The sequence below is a fragment of the Lepidochelys olivacea genome, assembly GCF_965140295.1.
Source record: "Lepidochelys olivacea isolate rLepOli2 genome assembly, chromosome: 8".
NCBI classification, from domain to species: Eukaryota; Metazoa; Chordata; order Testudines; family Cheloniidae; genus Lepidochelys; species Lepidochelys olivacea.
Window position 1 is genome coordinate 31,119,429 of NC_140418.1, and position 20,882 is coordinate 31,140,310.

The window sequence follows — 20,882 nt, forward strand, 5'->3', positions numbered from 1 at the left end:
AGCAAATATGCTCTAAGTCTGAGCCAGTGGTTTAAACTTGGTGACATTCTGAACCCTGTAAAATGGTATATAAATGTCTCGCAACATATTAGTTTGACATTTTTAATAGTAAGGTGCCTGATCCTGCCACTGTTACTGATGTGTTGCAGACTTGTCCCATTGAAGTCTGAAATCTAATGCACAATTTGCGTTCCTAAATCAGATGAGTAATGGTTGCAAGACAGAGCCAGTGATTGCACTGATAACATATAAAGCGTAAATGTGGATCATGGACTTTTACTTTCTATATTGGTAATAACAGAAGGGAAAGCAATAATTCAAAAACTTCTGCTGCCATTTCTTCAAACATGTTCTAGTTAATGATTTTAATGTGGTGTGTATATAGTATGTACGTGGGTTGGAATTTGTAGCCAGAGAGAATGAAGGTCTCAGCGAACCTGCAGAATGTTTAGGGCACAAGTGGTGCCCTTATTTCTGTTCTTAAGACACCACCTTAAGGAGTGAGAGGGGCTTTCAGGTTCCACGTTCTTTCATAGGTCCTGTCAATTAGCGCTATCTGTAACCATGCTTTTTTTTGTCACATAGTATCTTGCCCCCTTTTAATCAAAATATGATGGATGGACAACATAGATAAGCCCTAACTGATCTGATGTTTTGTAAGTTCAGTGCTAATTAATGCCAAAATGTAAAGACATTTGCTTTCTCTGGAGTGGCTCAAATCTATAAAACAGTAGAGAGAATATGATTTTGCAAACATTTTTTTAAATATTTCAAAGGAAGATTTTCAGTAGCAAAGATTAAAAGAAAGCAAACAGCCACTTCTGACTTTTTGATAAATTACTTAACAAAATAGTTTTTTAATATTAAAGTAAACCATACCCTTCACTGAGGGCTCTGGCTTTTTCCAGGTCTTGAATTACATTCAAAAGGACTTTAATCTTCTCCTGGTTTGAGTGTAAAGATTCCTCTATGGACTGCAGCTTGCCTTGTAGGGCACATAGTTCACTATGTGCCAAGTGAATTTGATTAATGTCTCTAATCTCCTTGTTGGTTTCTGGTTTAATTTCATTCCCTGGAAGATGGGACTTTATGTGAAAGTCTTCTAAATAATTGCAATACTCTGGAACATATGACCATGTAGAAGTTTTATCCATTTCAGTGTGACACAAGGGAATAGATTTTGACTCATTACTGCTGGTCAATGATGTTATTCCATGATTATCATTAGTCAGCACCATGCAATCAGAGCCTGTTTCAGGCTCTGTTGGCTGTTGATGATCTCTGAGAAAGCAGTGGGATGAACTCTGGTTCGACAGAGGTGATAATGGAGTGATTTCATTAGTGCTAGTGTCTTTAGTGGATACAGGTAACTCCAAAACACTTTTTTCTTCACAAGAGTCATAATGTGGATTAATTTCATTACAGTTCCTGGTATTGTTTAAGTAGGAGGGAGATTTTCCTGATTCGGATGGCAGTGTACAGTTTTCATTGGATTGGCTCATAGGAGAACGTACTGAATCATTTAAATCCATGGACATGTCTGAAGCATAAACGGAAGTGCTATTGTCCTGTGGAGAAGTCAGATGTATGTATTCAGGCACCTGTGTATAAACAGTTGCCTTTTCCAGTATTGTGGAAGTATCTGACGCTGAGTGGATAGGCCCATTGCTTTGTGCTTTACACTCTCTTTGAAATAACTGATTGGATGTCTTGGCTCTTCTAGATTCATCTTCCGAATGTTTAGTTATTCTTAAGTAAGAGAGGTCCAAAGACATGTCTTGCTCAGAAAGATTGCCGTTGACTTGGATAGAGCATTCCGGCTCAGTTGGCATTTCCATTAAAGACTTACTTGTTGTCAGTTTTTTCTTTTTAAAAACTGGAAAATGCTTCCTGAGGCTGGGAGAAGTTTGAATAGCAATATTCCGATGCCCCTTCTGAGCCCTTGGGAAAGAGAGAGAATAGTTTGGCAGGTTATGGTGCCTAGATATTTGTGCCTTTCCAATCATGAGCGTTGTGTCTTTGGCAGGTTTAGCGTCCATTTCAGTGACACCAATTGGCTTCTTGTTTGTACTATCCTCTTTGAATCGGACTTGCTGAGATTTGCTCCTGCGGTGGTGTGGCTGCCTCATAAAATCAACTGAATCCAGGCTATTCCGTTTGAGTAATACAGGGCGCATTTTCTTGTTTTGTTGGGCCATTGAATCACGGTTTGACGCCTGCAAGTAATAAGTTTCTCTGCGACCCATTTTATTAGGCCATTCGAACAGCATCTGGTGGTTATGCCCCAGATGCAAATGAAGACTTTAACTAATGATTAGGAAACTAATTCTTTTCATTCTGTTGGTTTTTATTTATATTTCTAGGTAATCTATTCTATTTTGAGATATTCTTTCAATTTCTCCCCACATTTACCAATATTTTGTTACAGAGAAAATTATTAGTTAGACCAATCACCAAGATAAACTAAATTTTAAAGCGGCAAAGAGTCCTGTGGCACCTTATAGACTAACAGACATATTGGAGCATAAGCTTTCGTGGGTGAATACCCACTTTGCCAGATGCATGTAGTGGAAATTTTCAGAGGCAGGTATAAATATGCAAGCAAGAATCAGGCTAGGGATAATGAGGTTAGTTCAATCAGGGAGGCTGAGGCCCTCTTCTAACCCTAAATAATTTAAATATCCAATCAAAGGAGAGCATTAATGGAGAGAGAATTTGGAATTCTTAACGTTTACATTCTGAAACTAATCTTGGTTTCTCTTACAACAAAAGTATAAATTACAGTAGTCAAGGTATGTTAACTGTTAACTACTGCAAAGATAAATTAGTCAACCACCTTTTCTAATGCCTACTTAGCTAACAGTTAACCTTTCGCAAGAGATTCAAGTTTTGAACTGTGGACCACTTAAATATTTCTTATTTTCATAGAATGTAAATAACATGCATAATAACTGTTTTGGGCAATTGCTTTCCTGATGCATAGCTTTGCTGTAGAAATATACCCATTAATATCCAACAGAAATTCTTCCTGCAGTGTTGTTGTTTGTTTTTTCTTCTTGTCCCATCTTTTTACTTTAGCAGCTGAAACTAATCTTCTCAAATAGCCAAACAAAGCCAGTGGCTTGTGACCAAGCAAATATATAGCATCAAACAGGATTCAATAATTGATGTATAGTCCTTGCTCTAATTCATGCAAGTACAAGACTGAGCATGTCTGAGGGACTGTATCATTCAGATGAGATCTGTAAACACTTTGGCCCCAGGAGAGTGGTCCAGACCAGATAGTCAGCATTTGCAGAATAGCAGACAAGTGTTTTCTGAAAATAAAAAGACAATAGTTGCAATTGAACACTGTTGAATACCATTGAAAAGTCTGTTGAATACTATTATTTCTTCCTGCTGTCTCTAAATATTTTTCATCTGCAGTACTCATGTGAACTTTGTAGTGGGATGTCTTAAATGGGAAACTGAAAGATGATGATTCAACATCGTGAAGCACATAGATATTTATCTACTGTGAAATATCGGAACACAACCAAATATATTTTCAGAATATATATTCAATAAAACAGTTTTATTTCCTTTGGCAGTGTGATCAGGATTGCACATTTATGCTAGTTATGGAACTGAACCTGAAATCGCAGATATGGACCTCCAAAGACTTTGGAGAAATCTAGTTCCAGATCTGAAATTGGCTGCTTGAGCTCATTATGTTTGCAGTGGTCAGAAAGCTGGAAAATGCACATGAAAGCTCTTCAACTTAGAGCAAGTTAGGGTTCAAATCTAATTCTGAATCTCTATTTTGCAGCTCAGGTGCATCTAAAATATAGTTGTGTGAATATGTGTATAGCCTGGGATCCACCAGAGAAAGTGATGGTGGATCAAGTTAAATGTTGCAAGTGAAACCTTTTGTAGGCTTGTGAAATTTATCTCCTGTGAAGTATAAAATGATTGGTATTTATGAATAAAGTCTCTCTTGCAAGAAATTTGCCTACATCTGTCTGTTCTATTAAGCTACATTTTATCACTTCTCTTTTCAATCTCATAAAATATCTATAAACATTTTGGTTATACGGTAAGCCTTACCTTGCTGAAAAATTGTTAGGACAATAGTGTAATCATAAGCAGAAAACAATGTTTCTGTTATAAATAGAGATCAGTTTAGTATGCACAAAAGTGTTATAACCTTGGGAAAAACCCTTTTTCTGCAGCCATAAAATAAATTGCCAGTTATAATCAAAAATGTTTACTTCATACCATTAACCCTTTCTTAACTACACTATGTCCACTGATCTATGGTATCTACCTGAAATCCACAACATTCCAAGCTTGGCAGAAAATTTACCACAGCCACTATATTAGTAGTGACAATAATTTATCACAAAAATAACATTTTCCTTTTCTTTCCCCTACAGTATTCAGATTCAGATGAAACAAGTAATGAATGTTACAAAACTGAAGTCCAGACTTGGCTTTTGTCAGTTCTAGACCAATGACCGCTTTAAAATTTGCTTTCACTCAAGCTGCCAGGGCTGAAATTGCATGTTGTGATATACCAGGTTCACGTCAAGAACATCATACTTTACTTTGGCAGCATGTGTACACGCATACTGTACACTCTCTTTATTTACCCACATATTGAGCAGATTTCAAACATCAGGAAGGCTGAAGTGAGATCATTTTATTGTACCTCCTGCTTTTAGATAATAGTTTCTTTCCTCATCTCTCCACGTCAGGACACAAATCTCAGGAATCCTTTGCTTTGCAGATTGTTCATGATAAAGCTACTGGAAAAAACACGTTAAGGGAAAGCTGTTCTGAAACTTTATTTTGGAATTTAATATCTTAAACCACATTGGGATAGTACTTTCTGTTCAAATTGTCAAAATACCCATGTTTGTTGTAGAAAAGCCATTTGAAAACCATTAAAATAGAATGCTACTGTTAATGTTTTGGTAAAGGAAATTTAAACTCTGTTAAAATGGATTCCATTTTAAAACTTCACCTTTATAACCCCTTACTAGGCTAAACTTATTTCAATGTGAGCCATGATTCCTTGGTTCTGTTAGCAAGCCAGTAGAAGATCTAATAAATTAATTCCTCAGGATCTCTCAAGGGCTAATTTTTAAAAGGTCTGGAGCTCAGTCTCCCTTTTGTGGACACAGTCTTCACTCTCAAACTGAGGGCAAAGATCAGAATACTTTAGCTATATGATTTATGCCTGTAATCATGTGGTTTGACAAGAAAATGTCAAAGGTACAAATTCTGCCACTGTGAATTATACTTGAAAACAGGAGAGCTCTCCATCTTCACCCTTTATATTCTGTGTCTGAGCTTCCCCGTCTATTCAATGGGGATAATATTTATATAGAATTGTGAGGTCAAATGTTTGTGAAATAAGAAAAGAACATAAGACCGGCCAGATGGGGTCAGACCAATCGTCCATTTAGCCCAGGGTCCTGTCTTCCAAGAGTGGCCAGTGCCAGATGCTTCAGAGGGAGTGAACAGAACAGGGCAATTTATCTAGTGATATATCCCCTGTCATCCAGTCCCAGCTTTCAGCAGTCAAATATTTAGGGACACCCAGAGCGTGTGGCTGTGTCCCTGATTATTGGCTAATAGCAATTGATGGACCTATTCTCCATTCACTTAACTAATTCTTTTTTGAACCCAGTTTACTCCTGGAGGAATTCTGCACTATTACATGCAAAATTAATGAGCCTTGCATATTTTTAATTTTTTGTGCAGAAAAAAGCTTCTGCTGAAAAGTTGCTGCAGTTCTACCTTTTGCTCTCTAGAGGGTGCTGTGCTGATAGAACACAGCAGCTGCTGCCAGCCACCTAGGGAAGAGAGAGCCTGGCTTCTTCACAGCACCTGTAGGGCCAGGTCAGGACACAGGGGCTATGGGGAGACAGATAGCGTGGGGCTGTTGGGAGGTCACAGGCTCATAAGGGCTAGTAGGGGGGACAGACTGGGGCAGGAGCTGAATGGGAGTGGAGGTACAGGACCACAGGGGGAGGGAGGTGCAGGCCACATGGTGATGAGGGAGGGGGTGCAGGGCCATATAGGTATGGGGGTGTGGCTGAGTCGGGGCACAGAGACACATGGGGATTGGGAGGAGGTGAAGGGCAACATAGGGACGGGATGGCTGAGTGGGAGCACAAAGACATGGGGATGGAGGAGGGGGTGCAGGGCCACATGGGGATGGGGAGAGTGGGTGTCTGAGTGGAGGTGGAGGAACACATGTACCCCACTGAATGGGAGAGGCTAGGGGTCAGCCAGGGTCTGCATGGGGGAAGCTCCCTAACAGTCCCTTCCCGCCCCGCAAAAAAATCCTGTTCTGTACTTTTCTCACCCATACCCAAGAACCCTCAGTTCACACCCAGGCTCCTTCCCAGCAATTATTTCCCTCTCCCCCAGCCTTTGCACTGCTTCTGGGGGTGTGTGGGAAATATGGTTCTGTATTGTAGTTTAAATGAATTATTACTTAGTTCTGTATTATTATGCCTAGTAAGGAATCTGTTTGTCAAAAAACATTTTCTGAATCTGATTTATCTGTATTGATACAGACATACTTGCTGAGCGGTATTTTGAAATGACCAAAAATAATTGAAACTGGTATGATTACATTGTGTTATTTTGACAAATTAAAAATGCAGAATTTTGCAGAATTTGAAAGTATTGTGAGCAGAATTTTTAATTTTTTGTTGCAGAATTTTTATTTTTTTGGCACAGAATTCCCCTAGGAGTGCCAGTTATACTGTTGTTTCCATAAGATGCTGTGAAGACTAAGTTCCTCAGGCTGACTGTGCATTGTATTTTTTTCTGTTGGTTTTAAATCTGCTGCCTATTAATTTTATTGGGTGACCCCTGGTTCAAATTCTTTGAGATCAGTAGAGAAAAGTACTTTAGAAAGGAAGGATATTCTTAGTCAGTTGCTGTTTTAAAATGGTGTTCCTTCTATTTGAGCTATGTGTGTGTTCATCTTGTAGAATAATATCCCAGATTACAGAAATAGAATACGATACATTTGCTAGTTTTATGACACTATGACAGAAGATAATGTATGATCTAATATTAAAAGGGAGGTGTGGCAACCTTACTCCAATTATCTTGCGGCTGTAGAGATTGTCTCAACCTTAACTATTTTGACATTATATTTAACAGTTATTATGATGTACTTGCATAAATATAATGGCTTCTTGACATCTGGGTCAGTTCTCTCTCTCTCTCAAAAGTAAGCTTGTATAGAGAACGTGTGTGAATACTCATGTCATGTGATAAAATAAATTTATCACACACCTTTGGTCACATCTTTATCTCCACCCTCTCTCTCCTGAATTTTCCAATCTTTGTGGCTTTTGATAGCTACCCCCACCCTCCAAAAATGACCTTCCAGAGCAATATTTCCTTCTTGCTCCTAAATATGAATCCCTACCAAAAAAACCCAACCAAATGAAGAAAAATACATTAGCCCAAGGTCTGAAATGTGCAGTATACAATCCTGAACCAGTGACCAGTTTAAAATCCAAAACAACCTAAACTTTAAACTGAGCTTAAAATTTTTATTCTGTTAAAATATGGCATAGGCAGACTACATGATGGTGCGTTGTGATACAGTCTGCAAAAGCCAGAAGTAATCTATTACTTCAGGGTAAGGAATAAAGACTTACACAATGTAAACTATAGAACCAAGGGCTAGCCAGCCTTACTCATGTGAAAAATTAAATGAGATATTTAATGATCCTTAATGTTAAAGGGCTTGTTCTTACGTTTCATGTGAGATGAGACCTTTAGCTGTGTCTCCTAAGAACATGATGGAGGTAGTGTTAACTTGGGTTGGAGTTCTGCTGACTCAGCATGACTTCCTGTGTCACCTAAGTGCTGCCTATGCTTAATGTTTAGCTTATGAGAACTGATGAGAGAGTGCAATAAGGTGTGTCACAGGATGCAAGGGGCGCTATTTGGTCCTTTGTGTAAAGAGTTGTCACTTTGGATGGGCTATCACCAGCAGGAGAGTGAATTTGTGTGGGGGGGTGGAGGGTGAGAAAACCTGGATTTGTGCTGGAAATGGCCCACCTGATGATCACTTTAGATAAGCTATTACCAGCAGGACAGTGGGGTGGGAGGAGGTATTGTTTCATATTCTCTGTGTATAAATAGTCTGCTGCAGTTTCCACAGCATGCATCCGATGAAGTGAGCTGTAGCTCACGAAAGCTCATGCTCAAATAAATTGGTTAGTCTCTAAGGTGCCACAAGTACTCCTTTTATTTGGTCCTGGTGATCAAAAGGTTAACCTGAGTGCAACTTGTCTCTCCTAGGAGAGAGGCTATAACAGTAGCTGCTCAAGAGACAGGGGAAGGAATACATTTGGGAAAGTCATTCCTCCCATAGCTCACAAAGGTAGGTTTAACCTTTGAGGGCAAAATACCTTGCTGACTGTCCTTTTTATTCCCTGCTGACTCTCTACACCAATTCAGTATATTTCTCGGCTATTGGGTGCTGTCGTATGATAGATACATGAAAGCCTGCTGCCTGATGTGCCCCGGTAGTGCAGAGATGTACACTCTGGTGTTAATTTTTGCTAATGTAATTTTAGTTTTTCATTCTGTATAGATCATTACAAAAATGAAAACATATTTTTAGGACGAGTTCTATATAACATTACTTCACTGCAGGGGAAAAAAGAGAAACTTTGTTCCATAGGGCCAATATCAGAGGGGGAAAAATGTTGCATTAGTTCTAAATTTCTTTCTGTTATGGTAGCAGCTAGGAGCTTGCATCATGGCCCATTTGTGCACTACAGCCACACTCTCTCAGCATGCATACACACTCTTGTGTACATGTGCACATGTGTGTACACACACGCACCAAATCTCTGCTGCAATAAAGGTAAAACTATAATGTCCAGCTTTGAAATCTCCCATCTTCCACCATTTAATGATTTTATTTATTTCAGTTCTTGTGCATAAATAATCTTTAGTTGCACATACACACCACATCTTGCAGTAGCATTACTCACTTCCTGTACCCAGCTGCTATGCTTGTAGGCCGCTGGGCTAGTTTAAAGTTGTTCTTTTACGAAGAAATTGAAATGGGAGCAGTAAAGGTAAGTTGTCAGCACAGCACTTGTGCTAGAGGAGAAAGCTGTGTCAGATGGCAGTTATTCACACTGATTAGTGCCTGAATCTATGAGAAGTCACATGACATGGGTACTGTTTAATCTAGCTCTGAATGATCTACTGCAGGGACGGCCAACCTGTGGCTCCGGAGCCACATGCGGCTCTTCAGAAGTGAATATGCGGCTCCTGGTCTAGGCACCGACTCTGGGGCTGGAGCTACTGATGCCAACTTTCCAATGGGCCGGGGGTGCTCACTGCTCAACCCCTGGCTCTGCCACAGGCCCCGCCCCCACTCCACCCCTTCCCGCCCCCTCCCCTGAGCCTGCCATGCCCTTGCTCATTCCTCTCCCCCTCCAAGCTTCCTGCACACTACTAAACAGCTGATCAGGAGGTGCGGGGACGGAGGGGGAGGCGCTGAGTGGTGGGGCTGCCAGTGGGTGGGAGGAGTGGGGGGGGAGCTGGTGTGTGTGTGTGTGCGGGGGGGGGGGGCCTGCTGAAGTATTACTAAAAAAGGAGGACTTGTGGCACCTTAGAGACTAACAAATTTATTTGAGCATAAGCTTTCGTGAGCTACAGCTCACTTCATCGGATGTTAGTCTCTAAGGTGCCACAAGTACTCCTTTTCTTTCTGTGGATACAGACTAACACAGGTGCTACTCTGAAACCTGAAGTATTACTGTGGCTCTTTGACAATGTACATTGGTAAATTCTGGCTCCTTCTCAGGTTCAGGTTGGCCACCCCGGATCTACTGACTTTGTAATATTTGGGCTTTGTTACATTGTTTATAATAATCAGAGTTATGAAGGCAATGAGAGTGTTGCTTATGTAAAGATCACAGATTTGGGTCCTAACCTGTAGTAGAAAACCATTTATTTTAAAAATCTTTTTCTCAGTGTTTTATTTTCTCTGTACTGTCTTTCCTTTTCTCCCACCTCCATAATGGATGGAGTTGCCATCTATTATGTACAGGAATGGTATGGTGATAAAGCTGTGGCAATGTCATACATTCCTTATTCTGGCTTTATATACAGAGAGGCTCAAGACACGCATGAGATCCTTTTCTGGATTTTGACCTCCCTAAATTCGGGAGGTGTTTGAATCTAAATCTAAAAACTAGTTTAACACTGCCAGAAGTGGTCCATCAAAACATGTTCTGGACAAGCATGGTCCAAACCAAAATGTATAATATCTCCTCTTCTTCCCAGTAATAAAGCAATATTTTGATGGTTTTGCACTATATATCATGTGCTGAATGGAACATAAATCATTCTGATTGGCTGTTGGTGCTCTTTGTACCAAATTAAACCAGATCATGCATAACAAAATCCATAGAGCCACTTTTAAATTTTAATCTTTTAATAACAATAATGACTTTGGTGTAAGGCATTTTCTGGGGATTAATGACTGCCAAGGGTTTAATGACCTTCTAACTTGCCTCAGGCCATCAGCTCTCCTCTTCTCCCTCATTTCCTGGCCAGCCATTCATTAATCCTCAGGAAGTGCCTTGTGCTTCAATCATAATTACTTAATTAGCACAGTGGCTCTGTTCCAGTGTCTTCATGCAATAGCCACTGAAGCAAATGGCTAGTTTGATGGCTAATGGTTATTATTAATCCCTGTATTAATAACAGCTGTTTATTTCAGACTCTCCTTGTCACTGAATATAGAAATCTCATTTCCATATTTTATTTTTAATCAGCGTATTTTACAGTTGTTTGTGTTCATAACCTATGTTCTATCTTGTTGGAGTGCTGGAGCAAGTTAAATGCTCAGTAATTCACAAGAATTCCCTATTTGCTATGTGCAGAGATTTGTCTTGTGTTTGATTCTGTTTTAAAGGAACATGTACTGGTTATTGGATGCAGTTATAGGGAATAGGAGTCCTTTTTGTTTCTATACTTATCAGTATTGAACTTTGTGTCCTGTATATTTATGTGACACTGAGTTTGTAGGTAGTGCAGTTTATTTTTGTTTAATTCACCAATGCACATAGTTTTTATGTATCTAAGATCACATTTTATAATGCATGTTGTCATGACTAAAGGGCTTGTTGTACCTCTGATCCTTCCTCTGGTCTCTGAGGTCTTTCTGAGGGTGGAGTCACAACATTCACCCACTCTTAGACTGGGTCACAGCCAATATTCCCTCTAATTTTTGACAGGCCGTGTGCGCAAAAAATTGCTTCTGTGCAAATTTTTGACAGGCTGTGTTCACAAAAAAATTCTTCTGTGCAAATTGTGCTTCTGTGCAAATTGTGCTTCTGTGCAAATTTTTGTGCATGCGGTGTTACGTCGTGTGCGCGGGGTTTAGGATCTGTGCGCACGCGCACATCTGAGAGGGAACAGTGGTCACAGCCTATATAGCGCCTTGGACTGTGATTTCTCTGCAGTCAGGCTGAATTTGGCCCTGGAAGTTCTTGGCTTGGAGACTCTGTGATGAACAGTATATACAGTGATCAGGCAGCCTCCTCCAAGCAAAGCATTGTTTTAATACCACAGGAGGAGCAGAGCAGAACATGTGAGAGAGGGGAAAAATAAAAAAAAAGATTTTTAAAACCACAGTAGGTCTACATATATGCCTCTTACTTTGAGACTTGCCGTGCCCTGGCATAGACCCTAGACAGGTCCCTCTTTAGTCCAGAGCAGAAGTTCCCAAACTGTGGTATGTGAGCTTCTTGGAAGTGGTTTGTTCTGTCCCTTTAAGGGCAGTGTGGCCTGAGACCAGTGAACTTCTGTTCAAGTACATGGCCCTTTAAGGCAGTGGTTCTCAACCTTTCCAGACTCCAGTACCCCTAATGCTCTGCTTGCCACCCCCTAATGCCAGCCCGGCACTTGCAAGCTCCTTAAACCTGTCCTGTAACCCCCAGGTTGGGAGGCATTGATCTAAATCAGTTGACATAAAAGTAAATGGCTCGAGCATCAGTCCCTTAAGTGGTGGTGGATGAGCCTCAATCTGAAGCCATTGTTCTCTTTTGTACCTGGCTCTAGATAGACAAGGTGGGGGAGGTATTATCTTTTAATGGACAAACTTCTGTTGGTGAGAGAGACAAGCTTTTGCGTTTACACAGAGCTGTTCTTCAGGTTTGGGAAGGAGAGTCCGAGCTAAATACAAGATCAAACAGATAGTTTAGCACAAGTAGTTAGCACACATTCTAAGAGACAACTCAAGATGAACTGACTATAGGAAGATAGTTGATTTACCCCAGAGGCAACATGGGTGAGGTAATATCTTTTATTGGACCAACTTCGGTTGATGAAAGAGACAAGCTTTTGATCTTACACAGAGCTCTTTGGTAGTTCTGTGTAAGCTCAAAACTTGTCTTTGTTGGTGAAAGTTGCTCCAATACAAGATATTACCTCACCCACCTTATCTCTCTAGTATCCTGGGGCCAACATGGCTACAGCAATGGAAGATATTAATTTACTCCATACAGACACTCAGCAACCACATAATTAATCAATAATAAAAATATATTGGCAAAGCGTTTCCTTTTCTTTGTATAATGTGTGTTTTTGTGATGTTATAGTAAACATTAATCTAAGTAATATGCACAGGTGCTGACTTTCCAATGTGCTGGGGGGGGAAGAGGTACTCAACCTTATCTCTGCCCTAAGCCCTGCCACCACTCCACCCCTTCCTCGAAGACCCCACCTTGCCCCGCCTCTTCCTGCTCCCTCCCCCGAATGCACCACATCCTGCTCCCCCCCCCCCCCCCCCGAGCATCCTGCATGCCTCAAAAGAATTGATTGCGGTGGGTGGGAGGCACAGGGAAGGAGGGGGAGGCCCTGATTGCTGGGGCCTGCCGGCAGGTAGGAGACACTGGCGGGAGTGGGAGGTTCTGGTAGAGGAGCTGCCAGTGGGTGCTCAGAACCCACTGATTTTCCCTGTGGGTGCTCCAGCCCCTGAGCACCCATGGAGTCTGTGCCTATGCTAATCTATCTTTTGGTTATTATGTGGAAACACCAAAACTTAGAATTGTTACTATAGTACATATTCAATGATTCCAAGTGCGGCTCTTGATTAAAGTTGTAACTTCCTTTGGTTTGAGAGGTATTATACAGATGTAACTTTGAGTGATTTTGGCCTCTAGACACTCTTTGATACACAAATGTAATTTCTAGTTGTGTTAATATCAGTGACGTTCAAAGCAGAGTGGAGAAGATACCTATCTATACATAATTAAAAAAAGAATTTTAGAAAGTAGAGCATATTTATCTAGACAATCATGTTGTAATACATAGTGTATATATTACGTCTATTTAAATTATTATGAAAAAGGACATGATTTTAAATGTGGACTCAAAGATCATGATAGCTATTTGATGCACTTTTTTTTTGCATACCTTACCTTCACTCAAGTTTTCTGTACATGCATGTTTTGATTACACTGAGGGCATTTATACTTACAATTCTGATATTCTCAAAACTGGGTTGAGAATGTATGTTTGGCCATTTATTCATATTTCTGAAAGAGCAATAGATTTCTATGTAAATCAAAACCTTGGTTTTATTTATGCTCATTAAAATATATTCTTTTAAAATGGGTATTTTTGTCCTTACTATGCTACAACTTTAATTGGCCTCTGTTAGATTTTCTCTGTTCATTCAGCATCACATGACCCTCTCAGCCAACAATACTGGTCACGCTAATAGTGGCAGTTATCAAAGATAAATACAAGGAGATGTTTTGCACTGTTTTTGTAATTCCTTCCCTCTCCATCGTTTGTTTGCTTAGTATATTACTGGGCCTTCCTCTTGGTGCAATTGAGAATGCATTTTTATTTACTGTTAGCATGAAATGTATTTTTGAATAAGAAAGAGTTACTGCTACTTTTCTCAACAGTGTTATATGAGCCAGGAAGTGTGGCCCAAATACGGCAATATAGAAAAAAATTGTCTTACGTAATCCTGCTCCCCCACTTGCACCAGCAAGAATAAACAAATTAATTAAATACATTCCTCCATTTCTAAACAGAGTATTTTGTGCTACGGCTAATAGGGTCATCATGTCTTGGGATAGTTTTGTATTTTTTTGATGTCACAAACTATAGCTAGTTGGACAATGATGTAAAAGTATGTTCGCTAACATGGCTCTTGAGCTAACTGAACAGGATAAAACAGTACCATAAAGCAAGGTAGATACCTATCAATCCTTAAATATTTATGCAGATATCAGTAATTGCTTAAAATGCCAGTCATTTACCTGTGTTTCACTGAATTTGTAAGGTAGTGAAGTGCAGCCTCTTAAGAGGTATGTTATTCCTAATTTAGAATTTATCAAAATACTCCTATCCCTTTACTGAATTATCATTTCAGAGAAGCACTGCCCATTGACTACACACTATTGATTAATCCCCTGTGTAAATGGGGATAGTGATAGAATCATAGAATATCAGGGTTGGAAGGGACCTCAGGAGGTCATGTAGTCCAACCCCCTGCTCAAAGCAGGACCGATCCCCAATTAAATCATCCCAGTCAGGCTTTGTTAAGGCTGACCTTAAAAACTTCTAAGGAAGGAGATTCCACCAGCTCCCTAGGTAACGCATTTCAGTGTTTCATCACCCTCCTAGTGAAAAAGTTTTTCCTAATATCCAACCTAAATCTCCCCCACTGCAACTTGAGACCATTACTCCTTGTTCTGTCATCTGCTACTACTGAGAATAGTCTAGAGCCATCCTCTTTGGAACCCCCTTTCAGGTAGTTGAAAGCAGCTATCAAATCCCCCCTCAGTCTTCTCTTCCATAGACTAAACATCCCCAGTTCCCTCAGCCTCTCTTCATAACTCATGTGTTCCAGTCCCCTAATCATTTTTGTTGCCCTCTGCTGGACTCTTTCCAATTTTTCCAAATCCTTCTCATAGTTTGGGGCCCAAAACTGGACACAGTACTCCAGATGAGGCCTCACCAGTGTCGAATAGAGGGGAACGATCACGTCCCTCGATCTGCTGGCAATGCCCCTACTTATACATCCCAAAATGCCATTGGCCTTCTTGGCAACAAGGGCACACTGCTGACTCGTATCCAGCTTCTCGTCCACTGTAACCCCTAGGTCCTTTCCTGCAGAACTGCTGGCGAGCCATTCGGTCCCTAGTCTGTAACGGTGCATTGGGTTCTTCCATCCTAAGTGCAGGACTCTGCACTTGTCCTTGTTGAACCTCATCAGATTTCTTTTGGCCCAATCCTCCAATTTGTCTAGGTCCCTCTGTATCCTATCCCTACCCTCCAGCATATCTACCACTCCTCCCAGTTTAGTGTCATCTGCAAACTTGCTGAGGGTGCAATCCACACCATCCTCCAGATCATTTATGAAGATATTGAACAAAACCGGCCCCAGGACCGAGCCTTGGGGCACTCCACTTGATACTGGCTGCCAACTAGACATGGAGCCATTGATCACTACCCGTTGAGCCCGACAATCTAGCCAGCTTTCTATCCACCTTATAGTCCATTCATCCAGCCCATACTTCTTTAACTTGCTGGCAAGAATACTGTGGGAGACCGTGTCAAAAGCTTTGCTAAAGTCAAGGAACAACACATCCACTGCTTTCCCTTCATCCACAGAACCAGTTATCTCGTCATAGAAGGCAATTAGATTAGTCAGGCACGACTTGCCCTTGGTGAATCCATGCTGACTGTTCCTGATCACTTTCCTCTCCTCTAAGGGCTTCAGAATTGATTCCTTGAGGACCTGCTCCATGATTTTTCTAGGGACTGAGGTGAGGCTGACTGGCCTGTAGTTCCCAGGATCCTCCTCCTTCCTTTTTTTAAAGATGGGCACTACATTAGCCTTTTTCCAGTCATCCGGGACTTCCCCCGATCACCATGAGTTTTCAAAGATAATGGCCAATGGCTCTGCAATCACATCCGCCAACTCCTTTAGCACTCTCGGATGCAACGCATCCGGCCCCATGGACTTGTGCACGTCCAGCTTTTCTAAATAGTCCCGAACCACTTCTTTCTCCACAGAGGGCTGGTCACCTCCTCCCCATGCTGTGCTGCCCACTGCCATAGTCTGGGAGCTGACCTTGTATGTGAAGACAGAGGCAAAAAAAGCATTGAGTACATTAGCTTTTTCCACATCCTCTGTCACTAGGTTGCCTCCCTCATTCAGTAAGGGGCCCACACTTTCCTTGACTTTCTTCTTGTTGCTAACATACCTGAAGAAACCCTTCTTGTTACTCTTAACATCTCTTGCTAGCTGCAACTCCCAGTGTGATATGAGCTTCCTGATTTCACTCCTGCATGCCCGAGCAATATTTTTATACTCATCACTGGTCATTTGTCCAATCTTCCACTTCTTGTAAGCTTCTTTTTTGTATTTAAGATCAGCAAGGATTCCACTGTTAAGCCAAGCTGGTCGCCTGCCATATTTACTATTCTTCCTTCACATCGGGATGGTTTGTCCCTGTAACCTCAATAAGGATTCTTTTAAAATACAGCCAGCTCTCCCGGACTCCTTTCCCGCTCATGTTGTTCTTCCAGGGGATCTTGCCCATCAGTTCCCTGAGGGCGTCAAAGTCTGCTTTTCTGAAGTCCAGGGTCTGTATTCTGCTGCTTTCCTTTCTTCCTTGTGTCAGGATCCTGAACTCAACCATCTCATGGTCACTGCCTCCCAGGTTCCCATCCACTTTAGCTTCCCCTACTAATTCTTCCCGGTTTGTGAGCAGCAGGTCAAGAAGAGCTCTGCCCCTAGTCGGTTCCTCCAGCACTTGCACCAAGAAATTGTCCCCTATGTTTTCCAAAAACTTCCTGGATTGCCTGTGCACCGCTGTATTGCTCTCCCAGCAGATATCAGGGTGATTGAAGTCTCCCATGAGAACCAGGGCGTGCGATCTAGTAACTCCTGCGAGTTGCCGGAAGAAAGCCTTGTCCACCCACCTCATCCCCCTGGTCCGGTGGTCTATAGTAGACTCCCATCACGACATCACGCTTGTTGCTCACACTTCTAAACTTAATCCAGAGACACTCAGGTTTTTCTGCAGTTTCATACTTGAGCTCTGAGCAGTCATACTGATCTCTTACATACAGTGCAACTCTCCCACCTTTTCTGCCCTGCCTGTCCTTCCTGAACAGCTTATACATCCATGACAGCATTCCAGTCATGTGACTTATCCCACCAAGTCTCTGTTATTCCAATCACATCAAAATTCCTTTACTGTGCCAGGACTTCCAGTTCTCTCTGCTTGTTTCCCAGGCTTCGTGCATTTGTGTATAGGCACTTGAGATAACACGCTGATCGCCCTTCTTTCTTAGTATGAGGCAGGAGCCCTCCCCTCTCACGCGCTCCTGCTCGTGCTTCCTCTTGGTATCCCATTTCCCCACTTACCTCAGGGTTTTGGTCTCCTTCCCCCGGTGAACCTAGTTTAAAGCCCTCCTCACTAGGTTAGCCAGCCTGCTTGCGAAGATACTCTTCACATACTGACTGTGTAACTTTGTAAAGCACTTTGAAATCTATGGATGAAAAGTGCTATATAGAAGCTAGGTATTGCTATTAGTAGTAGTATGATGCTTCAGCCAATATTTCTTATAAATAAGTTCTTGGCTGACAGTAGCATTTTGACTCATGTAAAATGGCATCTCTGGTAATAACTTTTGTAGTTTAATATCATCATCCCCATAAGGACCTCAAAGTTCATTTAAAAGCATTGATGAAATGCATGTTTACTATTTATATCTGTAGGAAGTATTAATAGGTTTACAAATCCTTGTCATATAAATGTCAGAAACAAAACAATAATCATTACAACAGGGAGCTTTTGTTTAGGGAGATATTATACAGTAATACAATCACAGATCTTTTTACAGCTGAAGAAATTTATTCATGGCTGGCCAGATCTTAAAAGATATTTGTGTCCTAAAGATGCAGATAAGCACTTAGTGTGGTTTTCAAAAGCTAGGCACTTGGGCAATTTTGGAAATCCTAGTACAGCCCTAGCTGCACCTTTAGGAACCTAAATACCTTTTAAAATCTGGCCTAGAGAGATTAGGTGAGTTAGCAAAGGTTGATGGCAGGGCTGTGAATAGAACACATTTCCTGGATTGCATTGCTGTGCTTCAGTCATCAAACTATCCTTTTAGGTATGGTTCCTTGTTGACAGTCTAAGAGAGGACAACATGTGAAGTCTGAACTATCCTCTCGCTCTTTGACATTATCTTCCAGGACAGGGTTGAGACATTTTGATAGGAGGATGTAGGAAGCTTATGTATTCAGTAATACAGTCTCCAAGGCTAGTCATTTAGAAATCCTTCATGTGCGATTAATTCACTTGGGGGGAAAAAAAATCAAACAGTATAATATTGGCTGTTTCCTGACAGTGCAGGGAGCTTAATATGTCTGCAAACTCCTTTGATTTAGTGCCTGATGTTAGCTGGCAACACCCAAAGCACTAAAGGTGTTTTTAACAGACAGCATTAATTACAAATTGGTTGGTATCCTTAAAATGTCTTTATGGAAATGATAATAGTAGTTACTGATAGCACATTAAAATAGTTAATAGTGTGTTTGCAATAGGAAATTACTAACAGATACTAATGCACCCATTATAGAAATAGTAAGAGAACAATGTCTCCTAAACCCAGACAAATATGATATGATTAATGTTTGGTTGTAGCCATATAATCCGTTCCTTGCATCATAGTAGGACTGCTCCCTGGGATTTGCTGTTGCTGGTAACTGGATATGGCAGTTGTTTCTATTTCAGATATGTCACCTTGCTTCCCCTTGTTAAAAAGACTCATGGGTATGCCAGATATTTAGTCAGTCTGTATAATAACATGCAAAGGAGAGCTTTTACAGCTCTGTTTTGAATCTGTTCAGACAGCTTATTTAGGAGGTCGATATACTGGAATTCAGAAATGTAATCATCTCTATCCATGTGAATTAGGAGAAGTGGAAGACCTACCTTAATGCTGGTATTTGTGTATATTTTAATTATCAAAAGTAAAATTTTATATTGGTGTTGTGATATAAATGAACTATGTGGCAAACAAAATTTCAGATGTTTTTACAGTTTATTTTCACATTCACTAGGAAGTTGAAGTAAAAGTATTATACTGAAAAATTCTGTCCTCTATTGAATGCAGTGTCACCTCTGCAAATGTCTATTTGGTTGTCTTCAACACTAAGATGACTAAAGCTGACTGAGGTTCTACTTTAGCTGAAATGGTTGAATGCTTAACATTTTGGTATCGAGGTCCGGTTAGAATTTTCTGCCTCATGAATCATAAAGTTGGTGGCCTTTTGCTGTGGAAATGATGACCCTGAATTTAGAGTTGTAGTAATATGTGCATTACAGTTTACATGTTGATGGCACCTCTTCAAATAAAAGAAGTTTTACTGTTTGTTTTACAACTTCTTGCAGACTTTTCAGCCTAGAATAACATAAAAACCGTAGAGTCATAATTACTCCCCACCTAACGGTCATCGGCCTCTAGCAACTATGTTGTACTATATCTCCAGAGCAAAACACAATTGTTCATGTCAAGTTTGATGCACATTAGCTACAATCACAGAACAGTTCAATATAGGAGACTGGAAAGAGCATGGGTGGGGGAGCATGAACTGTTGAGAGAAATTCTTTTAACACATGCTGATAGTATATTGTATGCCCTCATGGACTGATCCTCAAGAGGTCTGTCAGCAAACTTCCATTAAAGTCAGTGGAACTACGCCAACTTTGGGTGGGGGCCAGGTGCTACGTGTGGGGCAGCTGAGAATCTAGTCGATAGTCTTCAACTGCCCACACCCAAAGTTGCATTTCTGTCTCTTTCTAGACAATGCAAAAATGTGAATCTTATTACTCTTCACAAAGACCAGTTGGTGTTTGCCCCTTACTTACTCAAAGCAAGCATAATAACTCTGTGTATATATGCATTGGATAAAGTGTTCACGTTTGACTGATTATCTAATTCCAGTAACATTACTTCCCTGCCTTCATTGCTGCCTGAAATTTCATTTAATCATTTAACTTGTTTCCTTTACAATGTGTGTGTTAGGGCTAAGTGATTAAATAACTGATTATTTATTATTTCATTTTAATCTGTGTGCTTGTTACACTGAAATATCGTCATAACTAAAATTATGCTTGGTGCTGTACAAAACATAAAATAGATGTTCTCTGCCCCAATAGAGTTACCTTCCTGAGGATAGCTGCAGAAGAATAGGACACATGGGGAAACCCAGCGGTTTTGTTGTTTTGTTTTTGTCTTGTTAATTTATTTGAAAAAAAAATTGTTCAGTGAGCTTCTGGTAACAGTTTTAAGGAGTACAAACTTGGGGTCTGATTCTGAGAGATGCTGAGCACCTATAGCTGTAATCTTTGGCCTTTTAAAACGTATTCATTTAAATTTCTCAAATTTAGTACTATATATATAATATAGATCCTTTTTTGCTAGTAAGCTTAACTATCAAACATAAAATAGTTATTTAAGAATAATTATGTTCCAGATATCTGGGCATTTAACAATTTCACATTAGTAGGGTATTTTGTATGCTTCATTCTGCCAGACTTCTACCACTGAAGGCAGAATGCAGCCCCAAGGTTACTATTTGTGGACATTTGAATTTTTATTGTTTTTTATATATATTTTTCTGTATTTTAATTTAAGAATAAATGTGGTTGCTTAGAAAGAGCTGTGCAGTAACTTGTAGTTACTGGCAATATCCTCTTCATAGCCCTTGAAGTGAAAGTAAACTACAGGCAGGGGCTTCCAGGAAGACTGGCTTGTTGAGGGTATACTAGGGTAAGGCAGGGAGCCCT

The 20,882-nt window shown here is 40.6% G+C and overlaps 2 protein-coding genes across 2 annotated transcripts in view; one reads left to right on the top strand and one right to left on the bottom strand.

Moving 5' to 3' along the window:
* INSYN2B (inhibitory synaptic factor family member 2B) overlaps positions 1-2,264 on the bottom strand; it is a 31,093-nt gene extending 28,829 nt beyond the window's left edge. Inside the window, exon 1 of the mRNA XM_084636233.1 lies at positions 880-2,264. Coding sequence (XP_084492359.1) covers positions 880-2,246 — 1,367 coding nt within the window. The 5' untranslated portion in view covers positions 2,247-2,264. The remainder of the gene's footprint in view (positions 1-879) is intronic.
* Positions 1-20,882, top strand: part of DOCK2 (dedicator of cytokinesis 2) — a 502,335-nt gene that overhangs the window by 256,808 nt on the left and 224,645 nt on the right. The gene's annotated exons all lie outside the window — the stretch shown is intronic.